This window comes from Fringilla coelebs (assembly GCF_963513975.1).
Source record: "Fringilla coelebs genome assembly, chromosome: 8".
Classification (NCBI taxonomy): domain Eukaryota; kingdom Metazoa; phylum Chordata; class Aves; order Passeriformes; family Fringillidae; genus Fringilla; species Fringilla coelebs.
In genome coordinates, this window is record NC_140066.1 from 24028206 (window position 1) to 24045797 (window position 17592).

Genomic DNA, 17592 nt, shown 5'->3' on the forward strand with positions numbered 1-17592 from the left:
TCCTTTGACCGAGATCAGATGTAACTTTGTCCTAAAGAACATTTAATCAGTTACGTTGTAAGAGCCAGTTAATATTTTACTCAAAGAGAAGGGCTGTTCCAAGATTCCCTATTTTTTTTTTATTTTACTGTTCTTATTTTTCATACCTAGCGTGGGGGAGAAAAAGCAAGAAAGAACTGAAACAATCCTTGGCTCCCCTCAGGTCAATACCCTGGTCTGCAGCCACACCAAGCACCCTCAAACCCATCACTTCCCCCTTGTCAGGGTGCAAGTTCTAAGCTCAGGGTGAACCCGAGGGCTCAGGCAGGAAGTAGAGGAGGTCTTGATATGTGGGACTCACCACTAGGGCTGGGGGCAGATGGATTACACAAGTCCAGCACTTCAACGAGAAATGAAAAAAGCTGGGAATGGAAACGCCACAGTTTTCTCTGGGGAAGGGAAACAAAAAGGGGAGATGAAGAGGCTAAAAAGCAGCAGCAGCAGCTCCAAAAAAGCTAGGAGTTTAAGAGAAAAACTGCCCAGAAAAGCCCACCCCATTCCCCAGTAATGAGCTCCCAAGTCCCTTGGCACCTCACCTACTTCCCAGCACAGAGGGACCGACATAGGACCTGACGGTCCAGCCTCAGCTCCCACTGAGGCTCCCGTCGCTGGCTGGCAACGCTGAAGAAGCAGGACGGTGGATGCAGGACCCAGGCACAGGACTGACGGACACCCCGAGAGGGGCGAAGCCAGGAACCAGCCGCTCTACTCACAATGTGCAACATCCACAGAGGCGAAAGCCCACCCTCCTACCACTGGCTGTCAGTGCTCCTATGGGCTTCAGCCACAGTTTGCAGCACGGAGCCGGAGCCAGGTACCGTCTCTCACCAGTGGGATGTGTTTGCTGGTCCCTGGGGAAGGCAGGAAAGCAGTGGGGTGGCAGAGGCGTGCAGGCGTGGGTGAGCGCGCAGGGGAGCAAGCGAGCGAGCCCCGGTCAGGTCTGACTGGGTTTACTGGGTCACCACGGAAGCTGTGTGAGCATGACTGTGCTGGCCTCAGCCTCCCACCGGCAGCCAGGCGGCACAGCACACCCAAACGGGCTGGCCCAGTCGGCACCTCCTTAAAATCCCCATGATCAGCGTCTCTGGAGGAGCAAAAAGCTTTTGATGAGTGAATTTCACGCTCTCACCAACCCGGATCTGGCCAAAGAAACTAGCCAAAGCTGCCACACACCTCAACAGCCACTGCAGCAGGACATTCTGTGGGCATAGGAGCCCCTTCCCACTGCCCCACGGTCCTCAAAGTCACAAGGCAGCAAAACCTGGGAGCACAAGTGTTTGCAAGCTGCACTGCAGGGAAGCTGTGGTGTCTGTGGGGCTGCCAAACATGTAGAGATCACAGACAGGGTCTTACAGAATCCTCATACATGTTTCCTCATCAGCACAGCTAAAAATTTTGCCAGCTTTTTAATTTCAAAGGAACTCAGGGGGAAGAATGGAAGTGGTGCATGGGAACAGCACTTCTCCAGCTTACCCTCAGCATCCATTCTGGATGGCAGGACAGATTTGCGGAGTGGAATAAGACATTTCTCCATCCCACCCCTCCCTAGACAGCTTGTGGTTGTTCCACCAAGATCTAGTAAAGCTCAAGCAGGCTCCCAGAGCGGCTGCTGGACATTCCTCCTCTCTCATGGGCTGTTCTCCTTGGCATCACAGACTACTACGAGCAAGCACTGCTGGTTTCCCAGTGGGAGACAGGGATTTCCAGTGGTCTTCTCTGGGTTATGGAGCTGCAAAACAGCCTTAAAAAAAATCCCCATCATGCACCACGCCAGAAGACACCAATTGCACTTTGCTTTTTTATGACAGCCCAGCCTGGGCACTCCAAACCCCACGCAGCCAATTCCACTCTACTCACTGGGGCCAAGCCTGGCATATCCCCTTGCAGCCACTCGCATTCCCACTGTCACTGAAGTGCTCCACCCTCCAGGAGACCCGCTCAAGGGGTTCAGCTGAAACAGCCCGACCCGTTCCTGGTGCAGGCTGGGGGAAAGGCACCTGCCCCAGGGGATGATGAGGTGGGGAGAGCTCCGGGCTGCCAGGCGTGGGAACAGCCACTAAGTTATGGGAAGGGAGACAAGCCTGGCCCCAGCCTGGATGTGAGCGCAGTGCATTTTGGGCCCCCCTTCCCTGGAGGCGGCAGACCTTGGGTGGGAAATCCTGCGAGATGTGGGAAGAGGAGCCGGGATGGAGGTTGCCAGGCAACTTTAATTCAGCCCTTGACGAACTTCCAGCACTTTGCTTCTGCTGCAGAGCCCAAGCAGCAAATGATAAAACATCAGATCCACCCCGAGCCCGTAGCGTCCATCCATTTGTTCAAGGAGTTTGCTCCTGGCCTCGTGCCCAGATTGCCCTGCAAGGACATGGGTCCCCCGTGGCAGCACCCCCAAAGGCCAGCCCAAAACAAGCCACTGTTCCCGGCACAGATTTGCAGGGGCAGGATTTGACCCGTGGGACTGGGCTGGCGCTGCTGCACAGATATTTCTCAACCAGACAGGATTTTTGTCAACAACACAAGAAAAAAAATGCAAACTTTCCAAATGCCCTCCAGGAAGAGGGGACCCATGCTGGGTCAGGGAGAGAAGGAGCACAGTGACCTCCTGGGAGCCCCTCCCTGGGTTTATTTTTGCTTTCTTTAAACAAAACCATGCGCGACCCTGAGGTGCTTCAGCAGACACACACTAGAGCTTCCGCCATTCAGGAAGCAGATGTACTTCTCCTTTACCCAAATTTGGGATTTGGGCACAGAGAAGGGGAGGAAGAGCTGCAACATCAGCTCCTCTCACAGAGTATCTTGCCCTGCTCCTGACGCAAAGCCCCCACGCAGAGCACAGCCACCACGGAGCCAGGGAGGCGGGTGGGAGGCTCCTGCAGGCCATGGGAACAGGCTCTGAATTCCCACAGCAGTCCCCACCAGCCACCAGCAGAGGCGAGCACCCAGCTCTGATCCCAGAAATGTCACGGCAGGGAGGAAACATGTGAAGTAGCAAAGTGATGGATGGGAGAGAGAGTAGGGAGAGTCGGAGATGTGGGACAGTTTAAGGGGCCCCAGTGCTGGAGGGAGCCAAACATCCCTGGAAAGCCAAGCTGAGCAGTCAGCAATAAAACTAACAACAGCCCAGTTTCCGACAGATTTTCCCCCACCCCCTGCCCCCAGCACCACGCCTGTATCGCCACCCCCCTGCTGCATTCCTGTGGGGAACGCTGCCCACCCCACAAGGAGCAGGGATACATGGTGTCCTCCCTGCAGGGTTGCAGGGATCAGGGTGTGTTAGCTTCTCCCAAGCTCCCTGTTTTCACTAATCTCACAAGAACTTGTTCCTCTCCTCCATCAGGTCAGGTCTGATGTGAAGCAGGAGATTCAAAGGGGCTGCCAGGCAGCAACAGAGCTCAGTGCCAAGTCTCCATGAGAGCTCTCCAGCCATTCCCATCAAAACCCACCCAAAAAAGTCTGGCTGAGAAAATAAGGAAAGCGGCTCTGCCCTGTGCCATGACTGCCAGGCACAGGGACAGCTCTGCTCCAGCTGCTCATGACATGACACAAGCAGACAGCAAGAGCACAGTGCCCAGGACAGCAGAACACATCACTCCTCCACTGCCCACCCAAATGGAAAACCCACCAACACCGTCTGTTAGCCGAAACAGTTCCTTGCCTGGATCCAGAGGCCTTGCCAGGAGATGGCCTGGAAGGGTGCAAGGAGGGGAGGCTGAAGGGCAAACCCTTGCTGCTCAGTGGTTGGACCAAGAGCACCAAGGGATGCCACAGCCAGCCCAGACCCAGAACCCCTGGACAGAGCAGCAAAACTCTCCTCACAGGAACAATTCCTCACATGCTGGAGGCCATCAGCTCTTGCAGGACAGCCGTGAGGACACAGTCTCTATGGCTTTTCCCTCTCACACAGCACATCTCCCCCCTTTGTGGTGGAAACACCACAGCAGCAGCCCTGGGTTGACCCCACAGCCTGGGAGCACCTGAGAGAACAGCAGGGAGTCTTGCAACAACCGGGAAGTGAAACCGGATGGTGCCGAGACTTTGTGGCCTCTCTCTGACTTCACTCTCACGCCTCCAATCCGGGACACGGCGGAGGCAGAGTGCAGCCATTGAGCCCTGAGATACGGGATGCTGATCCCTGGGGCTCCCACCTCCTCCATCATTAAGCAAGCTTGGTGCTAGCAACATCACCTCCAAACCCCAACATGCTCCATCCTTTTTTCATTTGCAGCATGACAAGCTTCACCGCTGGCCGGCAGTCCCTCGGCAGCCTGGACAAACGAACAGACAGACAGCCCTCCACATCACAGCAAATTCTCCCAGCAAGGGGGCGTCTGCATCCAAGTGGCTCAGCACTGGATGTGATCTGCAATTCAGCCTTCAAAGGCTTTGTGGCTGAAGCACATTGTCTCCTCAGCAGAAGCAGCAAAATAATTGTAGAATTAAATTCCCAGGAACAATTAGAAAGAAAACAAGAAAAAAATCCCAACCCTAAATGTAAAAGGACATCTCAAAGCCAGCTGATTTCAGGGCTTTTAAAAGCATCTGAATCCATTTGCCCATCCCTGTGGCTGCACTGTGTTTCATTTCACTGGGCTCATACAATGCAAGACACGGAATTAACTTGGGTGTTTGTTTAGAGCCGGTTTGTCTTCCAGTTATTTTCCAAAGCCAGGTTTGAGTTTCAAAGATGTTTCTTGGCAATGCCTGGGGTTCCCGCCGTCGGGACCGTGCAGGGCTTTCCCAAGGGGAAACAGAGGCTCAGAAATCCCACACAACCTGGGGTCCCCTTGGAAGCAGGGGCAATAGGTGGAGCACAACCCAGCTTGTCTGCAGCGAACATGGGGCTTCCTGCTGCAAGCCTGTTCCTCTCCCTTTTATTTATTCCAAAGATAAACTGTTTTCTTTTCCAAAGTCCAGCAAAACCAGATGACGGGAGCAGTTTTAGGGCTTCCAGTTTCAACAGCATCTTCTTGTTTCCTTTGCTTTCCCTCCAACAAAGCTTCAATTCGGGGTCAAACCCAATTTTGATATTCCACTTTGCATTCACAACTGCACAGCACAAAGCAGTAACATCTGGCCTTTCCCACAGTTGTTTGCATACCACCAGCTTTGCTGCCCCAAAATCAGATCCCCACATTATTTACATGGGCTGGGCTTTGCAACAGGCAAACAGTCGCCCTCTGTCAGGTAACGGAGGTGGGATTATACCTGGAGGGATCTTTTAAGCAACAAGAAAAGCAGAACCCAGAGCACACCCTGAATCACAAAGCTGCATCCTGGCCCTCACACAGGTCACCTGGTGCCTGGGCCTCCGTGGTCTCTGAACAGCAGAGCTCAGGCCCCAGGAGGAAGGAGGGGGTGGATTTGGTGATGACCTTGCTGTGGCAGAGCCCTCATGCTTGTAAATCACGAGGAGCTGGTGGCACAGCCAGCCAGGAGTGGAGGAATGGAGATGGCAGTGTTTCCTCCTGAGCACCAGCCAGGCAGGGAGCTCTCATCTTTGAGCAGGAACAGGCGCCCACCCAGCACCACTGTCAGGGGGGGCACATAAAAGTCTGGGAGGCATCACCTCTCCCCTCTGAGAGGCAGCAGGTCCCCGGGACGGGCCCCCTCTCACAAAACCACCCATCACATGAGGTGCTTCCCAACAAGTCTCATCAAGATGCCAAGCAGAGCCGGCGGGCAAGTGCAAGGAAATTCCCCACACGCGGCCAGGCGAGGCTGGCACCACATCTCCCCTTCACGGGGCCGGCACAGGCCCCCTCACCAGCCTTGCTAAGCACACCTGCCTGCTTTTTCCCGGCACATGACCTGCCAGATTCGCTGAATAAACCTCCCAGCACCAGCAAACCCGCCGCATTCCTGGTGGGTAAAGTGGTGAAATGTTCAAATAGATGCTGGAAAAGGCAGGGGGGGAGAACAAAGCCTCATCTGCAGGAGCTTAAAGGGTGGTTTGGATTTGTTGGGTTTTTTTTTTTCCCCCTCAGGTTGCAACACAAAAACAAAGTCCTGATATGGATCTCTCCTGCTGGGGGGCAGCTCCCTGCCCCTCATCCCTCCGGGCAGAGCAAGCCTGGCCAAACCAAGATGAAGCACAGACCTGTCCTGCAGGGCACACACGCAGCATCTTCGGCTGCCAGGGTCACCCTGCCCAGGTTTGGGGTTCAGGTGGGGGGGCCCAACCAGCGCCTGCCGCAGAGGGAAGCAAAGCAGCCAGAGCCCGCAGTGGCAGCCCAGCTAGCACCAAAAATGCCGCTGTTGTTATTAATAATTTCCCTGCATCTGAGCAGAACTGCACTCCTCATCCATTTTGGGAAGCCTCTTCGTCTGAAGAGACTGGGGTTTTGGCACTCGAAGAACCTTTTCATGGTTCCCCCTCCCACTTCACGCTCTTGGATTAAAGGCCAGGCACAAGTCACTGACCCACCTGGGCACTGATGGAGAGAGCAAAGAGAGCCCCAAATTCCAGTGCTGCAGGTACTTTCTACCTTTGGATTGGCACGAAGATGCAGAGAAGCCCCCAGCACAGGCTAGTCTGCTTTGCCTGGGGGCCATCTGCAGCCCCCAGAGCAATGCATCCCGAGTCAAGGCTCAGACAAGCCACATTCCATGACCACCCCCTGATTTCCAAAGGGAAGGAGAGGGGGCAGGGATTGCACTGCAACACCTGCATCGGTTTAGTACCTCATTCCAGCCATCTGAAACACCAGCTGACCCCAGGTAATGCTCAGCCTTCCCAAGCACCCCCAGCAGTTCTCATCCCTACAGACCCCTGATCCCCCCAGCCTGCTGGGGAAGGAAAGAGCAGTATCCAGCCCTCCCTGCCCAGACCTGGTGCCCTGTCTGTCTGCAGCTCCCAGCATTGTGTTCCCCCACACCCCCAGCATGCTCCCCTGTCACTCCCAGGTTCCCAGACCCACCTCACTCAAACCTGTCCCCAAAGAAAGCTCCTGCACTGCCACTATATCCAGCATATCCCACCACCCCTCCTGCTCATGACCCCCAAATCCTCACCTGCATCAGACCTACCCTGAATCTCTTTCCCTGTCGCTTCCGAGGTTCTGCCCTCGTTTCCCCAAAAACATTATTCCCTGGATTTCAACCACAGCAGGTCAGAGCCCTGCTCCTCTTTCTCTGGACCCTTCCTGTGAGCAGCACCCACACCCAGTGCCCCAGAAACTGCCTGTGGACTCAGCACCCGGATCCAGCACCTGAACAGACAGAACCAGCATTCCAAACCCCGCTTGTGGACCCCAACCGAGACCCAGCACTGCAGATCCAACAACCCAACCCTGCCTGCGGACTCAGCAGCTGGGATCCAGCACCCCAAACCCTACCTCCAGACTTAGACCCGACCCTGAGCCAGCACCCCAGGACCCACCAAGCGATTCAACACCAGCACTCCAGATCCTGCCCGTGGGCTGATCACCCGGCCCCAGCCGTGTGCACGCAGTACCCGCGCCCAGCCGCACGACCCAGCTTCCCGGATCCTGCCCGCGGACGCGGCGCCCGAACCCGGCACCCCCCTGGCCTGCGGACCCGCGCCCGCCCGGCCGGCGCTGCTCGCGTCCCCTCGGTACTTGCCTGGCGCGGTGGCGGAGCAGGTGCGGGCGGCACGGCAGGCAAGGGCAGGGTACGGCTCGGCTCGGCTCGGCTCGGCTCGCAGCGCAGCCCGGCTGTGCGCGGCCCCGCCGTGCGGACCGAGCCGCGCCGGGCCCCGCACCGCCCCCTGCCGGCAGCGCCGAGCGCGGGGCCGCCAGCCCGGCCCGCAGCGTGGGGCCGCGAGGAGGAGGAGGAGGAGGAAGAGGAGGAGGGGAGCGGAGCGGAGCAGGGCCGCCCCTGCCTGCGTTGCGTGGAAGCAGGTGGCAGCATGTCCCCCGGCAGAGCCGCGGCAGGCAGGGACGGGATGCTACCGTGCAGCCCCCGGTCGGCCCCCTGCATGTAGAGTGGGCCGGGGGCTCGCGCAGCGCAGGTGGTTTGGGTGATGCAGCCCCCAAAAGCCCGTGTGAATTCCCTTTGCGAAGTCAGACAGGCAAAGGGCTGATATTGTGGATACAGTGCTATGAAAAAGCATGACTGAACACGGATAAGTGCCATCCTACTCTGCCAGCACAGCAAGCACATGCTACCTGTACCACCACACCAACGCCCCCAGTCAGAGGCACCAGTGTCAGCACAGCACAGCCCCTCGCCAGTGCCATGGTGCTCACTAAGGTGCCTTGCTCCTCAAAGTCAGCCCAGCATCCTGCACTGCTCGCCTGAGTCAGGCACCGTGCCCCATCTTCTCCCTGCTCACAGCACGCCTCGCCATTCACGCATGGCGGAAGGTTGTTTGGAAACACAGGCAGGTAATGGTTTCTCTGGGGCCCTGCGTGGAGCCTTTTTATCCTGGGTGGCTTCTGCAGCTCCTCCCCGTGTGGAGGAGCTGCCAGGTCCAGGCCTGTGTTTGCTTTCCTTTCGTAAGCTTCCAGCACCTGGCCAACCCTCCCTCCTCAACCCTCACAGGAGCAGCAGGCCTCCCAAAACCAAACTCTGAGCCAACATTGTGTGTAATCAGCAGGTTGGATCTAGGGCAGCTGGAAATCAGCTGGAGCAGGAGGTGGGGAAATGCTGTACCTGTGTGTGCTGAATTACAGCTCTCTTGGAGCTGGCAGGGTGGCCAGGTGATGCCAGCCTGTAGTTACAAAGCCATGTGGTGCCCAGTCCCAGCACCATCACCTCTGGATGCCAGTTCATTCCCTCCACTCCACACCAGCCTGTCCCAGAGGTGAGGTCTCCAGGAAGGGGACAAAGACCACCCCAACCCCACACCCTGCAGACCTGGAGCCAGACCCATAGCTGGGCATAGGGCTGAGCAGGTCGTGCTCTAGTTGCTGAGCATTGTTTGGGGATGAGGGTCAGCCCTAGCTGAGATTCCACCACCTTAAGGGTCGGTAAAGATGGCAGGGCCAGGGTGTTCCTGTGGGGAGCCTCACTAACGTGCCATTCTCAGGGCCTCTGACTGCCAGGATCCTACCTCCTACAAACACTGTAGGTGGGAGGGAGGGTAACAGAGGTTTGAATCCCCCCAGCCCTCACCACCAATGGGTCTCAGCTGGGGAGGGACTCATCCTAGTGCTCTTGATGACAGGTGGTTCTGTCACCCCTGCACATACTCCCCAAGCAACCACCACGCACTCTCGCAGCATGATATCCCAAGGCCCATTCCTTGTCCCCACTCTCAGAGCAGACACTACCCACCTCCTGGAGCACTCCCTGCCTTCCCACCCTCGCCTCCTCTGTGCTCCAGAGGCTAATTACCATTTCCTCCTGTCCTTGGGCAAAACCCCAGCGTCTCCTCCACGCCTCACCTTGCCTCGCCCCTCTGCCCACCCTGCGGAAGGGGGAGGCCCACGCACCGGGAGCCAGGCAGGGATGTTCTTGGCCAGCCTGTCTTACCTAGGCATGGGATGTTCAGGTGCTGCAAGGTAGCTGGTCCTCCACATCCTCTCCAAACCCCATTCCCTACCTTAGCAGAGGCACAGCTGGAATCTGTGGGGCCAGTTATGGGGAGACCTGGTCCATGAGGGCTGGGGAAGGGGGTGCCAGAGCTGGGACAGCACTGCCCGAAGCTCCCCCTTAGCCAGGGCACTGTACCCGTCCCATCCTGCAACAGCACTCCCTGCCTCCCACATGGCTGGAAGCCGAACCCAGCACAAATTGGAGCTTCGTTAGCTGCTGGCCTTGCAGTAGGATAATTAGTGCGTGAGTGCAGAGCAAGCCGAGCCTGGCGCGACCAGTACTGGGCTTTTACAGGCCTGAGCTTGCGAGGCTTTAATTAATTAACACGAGTCATTGGCAGCTGGAAACAGATCTATTTTCAGAGCTTTGCCTGCTCTGCTGCCCCCATGAGATTAACTGAAGGAATTTAGGGCTCCAAGAGGTTGAAGGCCAGGACCTTCCTCTTCTTTGCATGGCTTTCCCAAGACTCAGAGACGCACTTTTCCAGGCAGTAGGAGCCCAAACAGACCCAACCCTCTCCTGTACTTTTATCTCATATCCATGGATTGGTTCTGCCAAGCAGGGAGGTCTGGCTCCTGCTTCAACCCTAGTCCAGAGCCAGGAAGGTGCTGGAAGGGGAATTTCCTATTGGGGCAGCTCTAGAATCTTAGAACCATTAAGGTTGGAAGTGATCTCCAAGATCATTGAGTCCAACCTTTGACCAAACAAAACCTGGTCAACAAAACCACAGCACTAAGTGCCATGTCCAGTCGATTCTTGAACATCTTCGGGGATGGTGACCCCGCCACTTCCCTGTGCAGTCCATTCCAATTCTTAACAACACTTACAGACAATAAATTCTTCATGATGTCCAACTTGAACCTCCACTGGTGCATCTTAAGGCCATTTCCTCTTGTCCTATCACTTGTAACTTGGAAGAAAATACTGACCCTCACCTTGCTACAACCTTCTTTCAGGCAATTGTAGAGAGTGACATGGTCTCTCCAGAACATCCTTTTCTCCAGTTTAAACAACCCCAGCTCCATCATCTGCTCCTCATAGGATTTATAGCCCTACTACCCCTAACCCAGCCCAGGGGCCAGCCCAAAGCAGGGGACCCGTTCAGTCACGACATGGAGCCTTGGGAGACCCCGCCTCCACAAAACCACGCCAGATTTTGTTTGTAGTGCTTTCTCCCTGTTACTCCAAACAGCCTTTAGGAAAAGGAAATGTTTTCGTGCCCTCATCACCAGCCCAGAGACTGGTTACTGTTTAATTTCCTCTTGTTGTCACTTAAACACTGCGTCCCACAGAGAGAGGACCGAGTAGAGCAGGCTCTGCCCTGCCACAGCCCCACCCGTGCATGGGCCAGCTGCCCAGCACAGCACAGCCCCACCACTGCGGCACACGGCAAAACCAGGCAGATGCCAAGAGCCGGCATTTCTGAGTTCCCCTCTTTCTGCCACACAACTCTACCTGTGGCAGCCAGTAGAAAAGCTCACAGACAGCCCCTTTCACCCCCCAGATGCCCAGGGAGGCAGGGCAAAGCCATGGCAGCTCTCACGTTTCACTTGGCACCACCCCCCCCTCCCAGCCGGCATCCCAAATGATGCGAGGAATTATAACAGGGCCACGACACCGTGAAATATTGATGGGATTAGCGCGGATCAGCTCTCCCAGCACGCAGGCTGCGCTCGCCCCGAGCTGGGAGACGGCGACCTGCCCGCACTCAGGTTGCAGCTCAGCGCCCGGGGCAGCAGCTGCTCCCTGCCAGAGACACTTCCCCAGCCACCACCGGCCTTCAGCCTTCCTGGAGGGACATGCAGACCCCTCAGAGCACACAAAGACATGATTCAGGGCACTTAATGCATGACACTGCTCTGCCTCAGGTGCCTCAAGGTCTGCTGGGGATGAACCATTGTCTGGCTTGGTTGTAGCTCGGCACCAACAGTCACCCTGGGCCCCAAGGGACCCTCACCCTGCCTGCAGTCCCAAAACGTGCCAGCCCCCAGCCCTCTTGCCCCCTCTCAGGCTTATCCAGCACAACCAAAACCTTAGTGGATGTCCCACGCACAGGGGCATCCAGGGTGACTGTCAGAAGATCCCCACACTCCCCACTGCTCTGTGTCCCCTCTCCCACTACTGGAAACCAGGTTTGGTCAGACAGAGGGTTTCATTATGGATCAGAGAGGTGTAAAGACAAACAACTCAACAGGATCAAATAGCAGCCAGGATTAAATTAGAATACACTGGCAGGGTGCACACCGTGGGACCAGCAGGTCACAAAGGGTTCTGTTTTGGGATTGCAGCACTAGCAGGGCATCGGTACTTATCAAACCCATGGGGTTGACCAGGATCTCCAGCCTTTTGTAGGAAACTGCTTCCTAAGGCAGGCCTGGCTTCTGCTCAGCAGTACCTGCAGCTTGTCTTTCCCTTGCCCCAGGTAAGAAAACTGAGATAAAACTCCAGATCTGGGATTTGGTTTGCCAGCCTCTGTAGTCCGAGAGGCAGCAGGCATCCAACCATTTCAAGCTCCTCTCCAGACTGGTTTAAAAGCCAGCTGGGAGTTACAAAATCACGGTGTTCCAGCCGCTGGGGCTTTATGAAACCCACAAAGGAGTTGTGAAACTCAGGCTAAGGCCATGCCAGCCCACACCGCAGCGAGAGGCTTGTTATAAAGGCAAAACCACCAGCGGAAAAACGGGTACTTTCCCCTTCTGACATGAGAAAGGATGTTTTGCTTGTTACTTTCTCCAGGCCCCTCCATCCTTCAGCTACACTGTGAGACCTGCACTGCTGCTTTACCTGCCTCTATGGAAAAAAAGCCCCACGGGGAGCACACCAGCCCCACACCACAGGGGAGTCTTGCTGCTCCAGCACCCACCACCTCATCAGTCTCCTTTGTCCACCACAAGAGCGGCCACCCAGATTCCAGGCCGGCAGATCTGTGTGGAGCACAGGAACAGAAAATACCACATGGTGTTGCCTGGACTCTGACAGCAGCACTTGGGGCTTCCCAGCAGCTGAGTGCACACTCACCAGGCTTGGCTTTGTTTCTTGAGAGCGTCACATACTCATCAAGCCAAGTGTGATGCTCCACAGATTAGCTCCGGGAAAAAATATTCCAATGGGTACAGAGCATGAAAGGCTTGGGAGCCTCTTCCCTTCAAGTCATTGAGCAAACTTTCCAAACCACTGTTTCTTCAGGCTGAGAGCCAGCAGGGAAAATTACAATTGCAGAAGAATTTGTCTGAGAAAGTTATAAGGAGATGGAAAAAGGCAGGGGCAGACCAGAAGAGCCAGCCTGTGCTGCAGCCCCTCCAGCCCAAGGCTCAGCTTCAGGGAGGGATGGGACTTTTCCCCCCAGCTCAGTACAGCGCAGAGTTGCTGCCTCCACTTCCTGCAGAATCACATGCTGCATTTCTCCTCCCATAAATGCTTGGCAGTGGAAACTGGGATGTTCTGCCCAAGGCCATTTGTTGATGAAGGCTGCCAGGTGCCGGCAGCCCCAGCCGCAGAGCCAAGCCCCGTGCCAGGGCAGATTTTCTCAAGGGAGAAGCAGCTGAGTCACAGCAGCCTCCGATCCGTTCCCACAAGCCCGGCTGCAAGAGACGCACGGGAGTTCACGGAGGACAGGCGCTCACACAGCGAGCTGGCAGGTTTGGTTTGGTTTGCTTGTCTGCAAACCTCTCTAAGGCAGCGGAAAGCATCTCCCTGGCTCCGGATCTGTCGGCAGCGTGCCCTCAGGGAAGGGATGGTGAGACTGCGAGAGGGCAGGGTCCTGACCTGCCTTTCAACCAGGCAGAGCTGCTTTGGGATGCTCCTGCAGCATGGGGGGAAACGCCAGCAGATGCTGGGAGTTCCCTTAGAAAAAGGAGTTTTGAAGCTCATTGTGGGGTCTTGTCCCAGCTCTGGCGCAGGAGCAGGATAAAGGTGTCTGCAGACAGGGAAGAGACAAAGGCATAGCTCCAGGAGAAGTGATTTGCTGGGCTGGACAACCCCTCTGCCCATCATCCCAGCTGCTCCCAGCAAAAACAGGCAGGTTCCAACCTGGCCAGGGAGCACAGGGGTGTCTCTCTCTCTTTCTGCAGTGAGGCACAGACCCTGCGTTTCCTCTGCAGAGCAGGTCAGGTCCCTGCCACACACTGCCGAGAGCACTAATGCAAATACCTGGGGCTGCATGAGGGATGGGATAAGACTGGTGGCTATGAAAAGCTGCCCTTTTGGGTGAGCCAACCTGCACCCCCCAGAGCTGAGGCCAGGAAGGTGTTACGGCCCCCAGCATCCACCCTTTGGGCCAAGCTGCCAGACAGGATCCATGTCCCCATGGCTTCACCTTTTTCCTCTCTGTGTCACTGTGCCCAAGCAACCTCTCTCCCAGCCCTGCCTCCTCCAGCCCAATGCTGGAGGAGCCCCCGTGGGCATCCTACCCCTCCTTCCCAGGCACTGAACCCCTACACTGCTGTCTCTGCCACCAAAGAAGAAACAACCCCAGCAGTGCAGTAAATAACCCCCCCACACAGCAGAGCACTGGCAAGCAGGGCTGGGCACATCCATCACTCTTGCAGTTTTTCTTCAGCTCTGACACTTTGATAGGGGCGAGGGGGTGGGGAAGGAAAGTAGCTTCCAAAATTTATGAGGTAGGATTTAAAAATACAGTCTCCTAGAAGCACTGCAAAAGCCAGAGATGGTGAAGGCGAGGGGCTTAGAAGCTGCCTTTAGAAACGAATGCAAAAGCTGTGCCTGCCTTGGAAAGAGGGACTCGAGAGACCTGCATGGCTGATGTCACAAACCATGGCCCCAGTGGGATCATTTTGCAAGTCACAGCTCTCCGTGCTGTGCATTACAAGTAAAGTGCAAGGTAGAGGTAACAAATGATGGGCTAAAATCCCTCCAGCCCAGAGGGTAATGTCACCCTCAGTGCAGGCAGGATTTGGACTGTCACCTTCAATCTCCCAGAGTTTCTCCTCTACATCCCTGACCTTCCACTGGTATATGCATAGCCAGCCTTCCAGCCCTTTTGGAAACAGATCCCCCTTTATGCAAAGAAAAGAGCTTGTAGCTGTAAATTTAGCTGAAAACATCTCTGCCACAGGGAATCACGTATCAAATAATAAAGCCAAATGAATGTCAGGAAGAGCAACCACAATATTGGAGTCCTTGGTCTTTACAGATGGACTGTCCCTCAGCAGGGTGCTGCAGAATGAACAGCTGAAAAACGTTACCCAGTCATTAAAAACATCTAAAAGTAATTTAGGCTGAGTGACAATGATGCTCAAAGCAAGTTGTTTGTCTGCGGAGATAAAATGAGCTATTTCAAGCTTGCCTTTTGTTGTAGTTTTCTGTTGAAGTCGGAAAGGACTGAAAAACGCTGAGCTGACAGCCTTGCCAGCAGAGCCCTGGTGCTGTGGCAGTGCTGTAGGGACCATCACCATGAGCTGCTCTGATCCCCCCTGCCATCACTCTCCCATATTCCCTGGAAGGATGCTCAGAATGGTCCGGGAAGGTGGTCCCCAGGGCCACCACAGCATCTCTGCTGCATTACAGTGCCATTTATGATGATGGTTTTGCTATGGAAACATCTCCCTCCTAACAACAGATCTGTCAGCACATGTCCCAAAAGCAGACCAGCATTCATTACATGGTAATTTTTGCTTCCCTGTGATGGAGGAGAGCGACTTATCCTTCTCATGCTTTTCTTAAAAAAAAAAAAAAAACAACAAGAAAAATGAAAACCAAAAATTAAAAAAAAAAAAAAACCAACAAAAACCCAACAAAACCAAATATGAATATCTGGGTTCACCCATCAACAACTTGGCATGAGCCCAGGGTTCCTCTAAAATCTTCTCGTAAGCATATTTTTGGTGGGCTCTTTGGACACACAGAGCACTTCAAAATGCCCAGTGTTAAATATTTCAGGTGAAACATAACTCTTCTAAGTGCAGCCAGCCTTACACTGAAGCTTCATTTCAGTGAAATTTCCCAGCAGCCTTCAGGAATTGATTTGCTACTTGCTGGTACCTTCTCTCTGTGCTGTTCAACTGAGTTAATGTATTCTAAAACCTGATTTTTTTTTCCTCCCCCTACATAATCAGATTTTTGGAGGTTGCAGTGAGGTGCCTTACAAGCAGTTTTTGTCCTTAGGTGTTTTCTGAGCAGGCTGCATCCATCACGTCCTGGTGCTTTAGCACATCTCTGTACGAACGGTTCGTTCGAGAGTCAGCTGAATTCCTTTGATTCATGTTCCTGCATATCCATATAGCTAATTTACCTTTATTAAAAGAAAAAAAAAAAAAGGAAAGAAGAGGAGCTATTAAGAAGGACAGTGTCAAGGCCAGCAGAGCAAGTGCCGGAGGGCTAGGTTAATGAGCTGCGTGGTTGCTGCTGTCCAAGTGCCCAGGCTGGCTGGAGCCAGGAGCTGCTGCCCCAGCAAGGCTGACTCAGTCCCTCACTGGACAGACACAGGCTGCAAGGCACCCCCCTTTGGAGCAGTCCTTATGCTTTGGGGTCCATGGTTAACCTCACTTGCTCCAGCCTCCTCCCTGGTATTTTCCAGAGGAGGGGCTCTACGTGTGTTCAGCTTGGGCCAAGCCCCATGTCCAGCCCAAGCTGCATCCCTGTGCTTTGGGGAGAAGGTGAAACATGACTATGGATAAATGGATTTGCCCTCACATCTCACAGGAAGATCACTCTGTTCAGTCCCGTGGGCCAGACAAGGATGCTGCCCCTCTGCTGCCTGTGCTAGCAAGGTCACTGAGCTGTGCCCTGGCAAGGACACTTCCAAGGAGAGGGAGCAGGGATTTGCAAGACGCTGTCACAATCATTTATTCTTGTCATTCCTGACCCTCAGGGTAGGAAGAACATCAGAGCACTGCAGGCACAAAACAACAAGCTTTGTAGGTCATATCAGCGTGTAAAGTACCATTAGGAACCACAGCACGAAGCATGAGTTATACTTCCTTTATTCCATCATATACCTCAACGCCCTTTAAATAAATGCAAATGGTTTTTTGTGGACGAGGTTTGTACGAGACGCCTGCTCAGGGACTCGGGGCTGAAATGGAGCTGGAGCAGTAATTTTGCTCTCCCCCCGAGAAGTCAGAGTGTCCTCAGCACTATCTGATAGGCTTAGTGACAGTCCAAGCCAACCCAGGCAAAAGAGCCAGGAGAACACTGTAAATCTTCCTCGCAGAGATTTATGCTCTACCCATTAAACCAGAACCACAAAACACATGTCCTTCCACACCACCCTCCTCTCTCTGAAGGACACCAAGGCAGGAAAAAACTTTGAAGGACTCCAAGCCTGGAAAGGGACCTTCAAGAGCCAATCACATCGTTTCTGAAAAGCCACCGACAATCAGCCTCGACGGCTTAAATCCTTAAATCCTTTCAGCAAATTATGACCTCGATTACTAAAAATGATCAGATAACGCCAAGACAGAGAGATGCGCAGTGAGTCATCGCCCCCAAGCACTTGAACTCCCTTTGGTCTCAGCCGGAGTGGGGTGAGGTTGCCCCCAAGAGGCAAATCTGACACAGCAAGTAGAGAGGGAAAATGCTGAATTGTGCTCTAGAGGTACCACATAGGAAGGATTTTTTTTAAAAAAAATCTCCTCATCTGCTCTTATTTGTACTTCTTCCTAGCTGCAAACATCTGTGGGGTGGGAGGGGAGAGGAAGGAGGTCAACTCTGGCATGTGGCTGGCTGCGTTCTGCTGGAGCTCCTGAACCACACAACTCGTTTTCCTAGTCTCACTCACAGGGTCATTAGAAAGATCAAAAAATGTCACTGAGTTTTCCTCAGCCAAATGAAACATCTGACCCCATATACCTCACTAGGCTCCTTCAGAGCAAGGGCTGGCACCACCTTCAACAGCAACTTCTGTCTCAGGAGTGGATGGAGAGACAGAATGGTGGACACGATGGACTGTTTGGAAAGTGAGAGATGACATGAAATCCCTCAGCTGTTCACATAAAGCATGCAGGCATTAACACCACACTGGACCAAATCCTAGCACCTTGCAGGGGGTGAAGGAATGGGACAAACATCTGGGATATCTCCCCAGCACATGCTCCACCC

The 17592-nt window shown here is 54.5% G+C and overlaps 1 protein-coding gene across 1 annotated transcript in view; it reads right to left on the reverse strand.

The window, feature by feature from the left end:
* Positions 1 to 15673: 15673 nt before the first annotated feature.
* Positions 15674 to 17592, reverse strand: part of SLF2 (SMC5-SMC6 complex localization factor 2) — a 34817-nt gene continuing 32898 nt past the window's right edge. Inside the window, exon 19 of the mRNA XM_084210632.1 lies at positions 15674 to 15784. Coding sequence (XP_084066758.1) covers positions 15776 to 15784 — 9 coding nt within the window. The 3' untranslated portion in view covers positions 15674 to 15775. The remainder of the gene's footprint in view (positions 15785 to 17592) is intronic.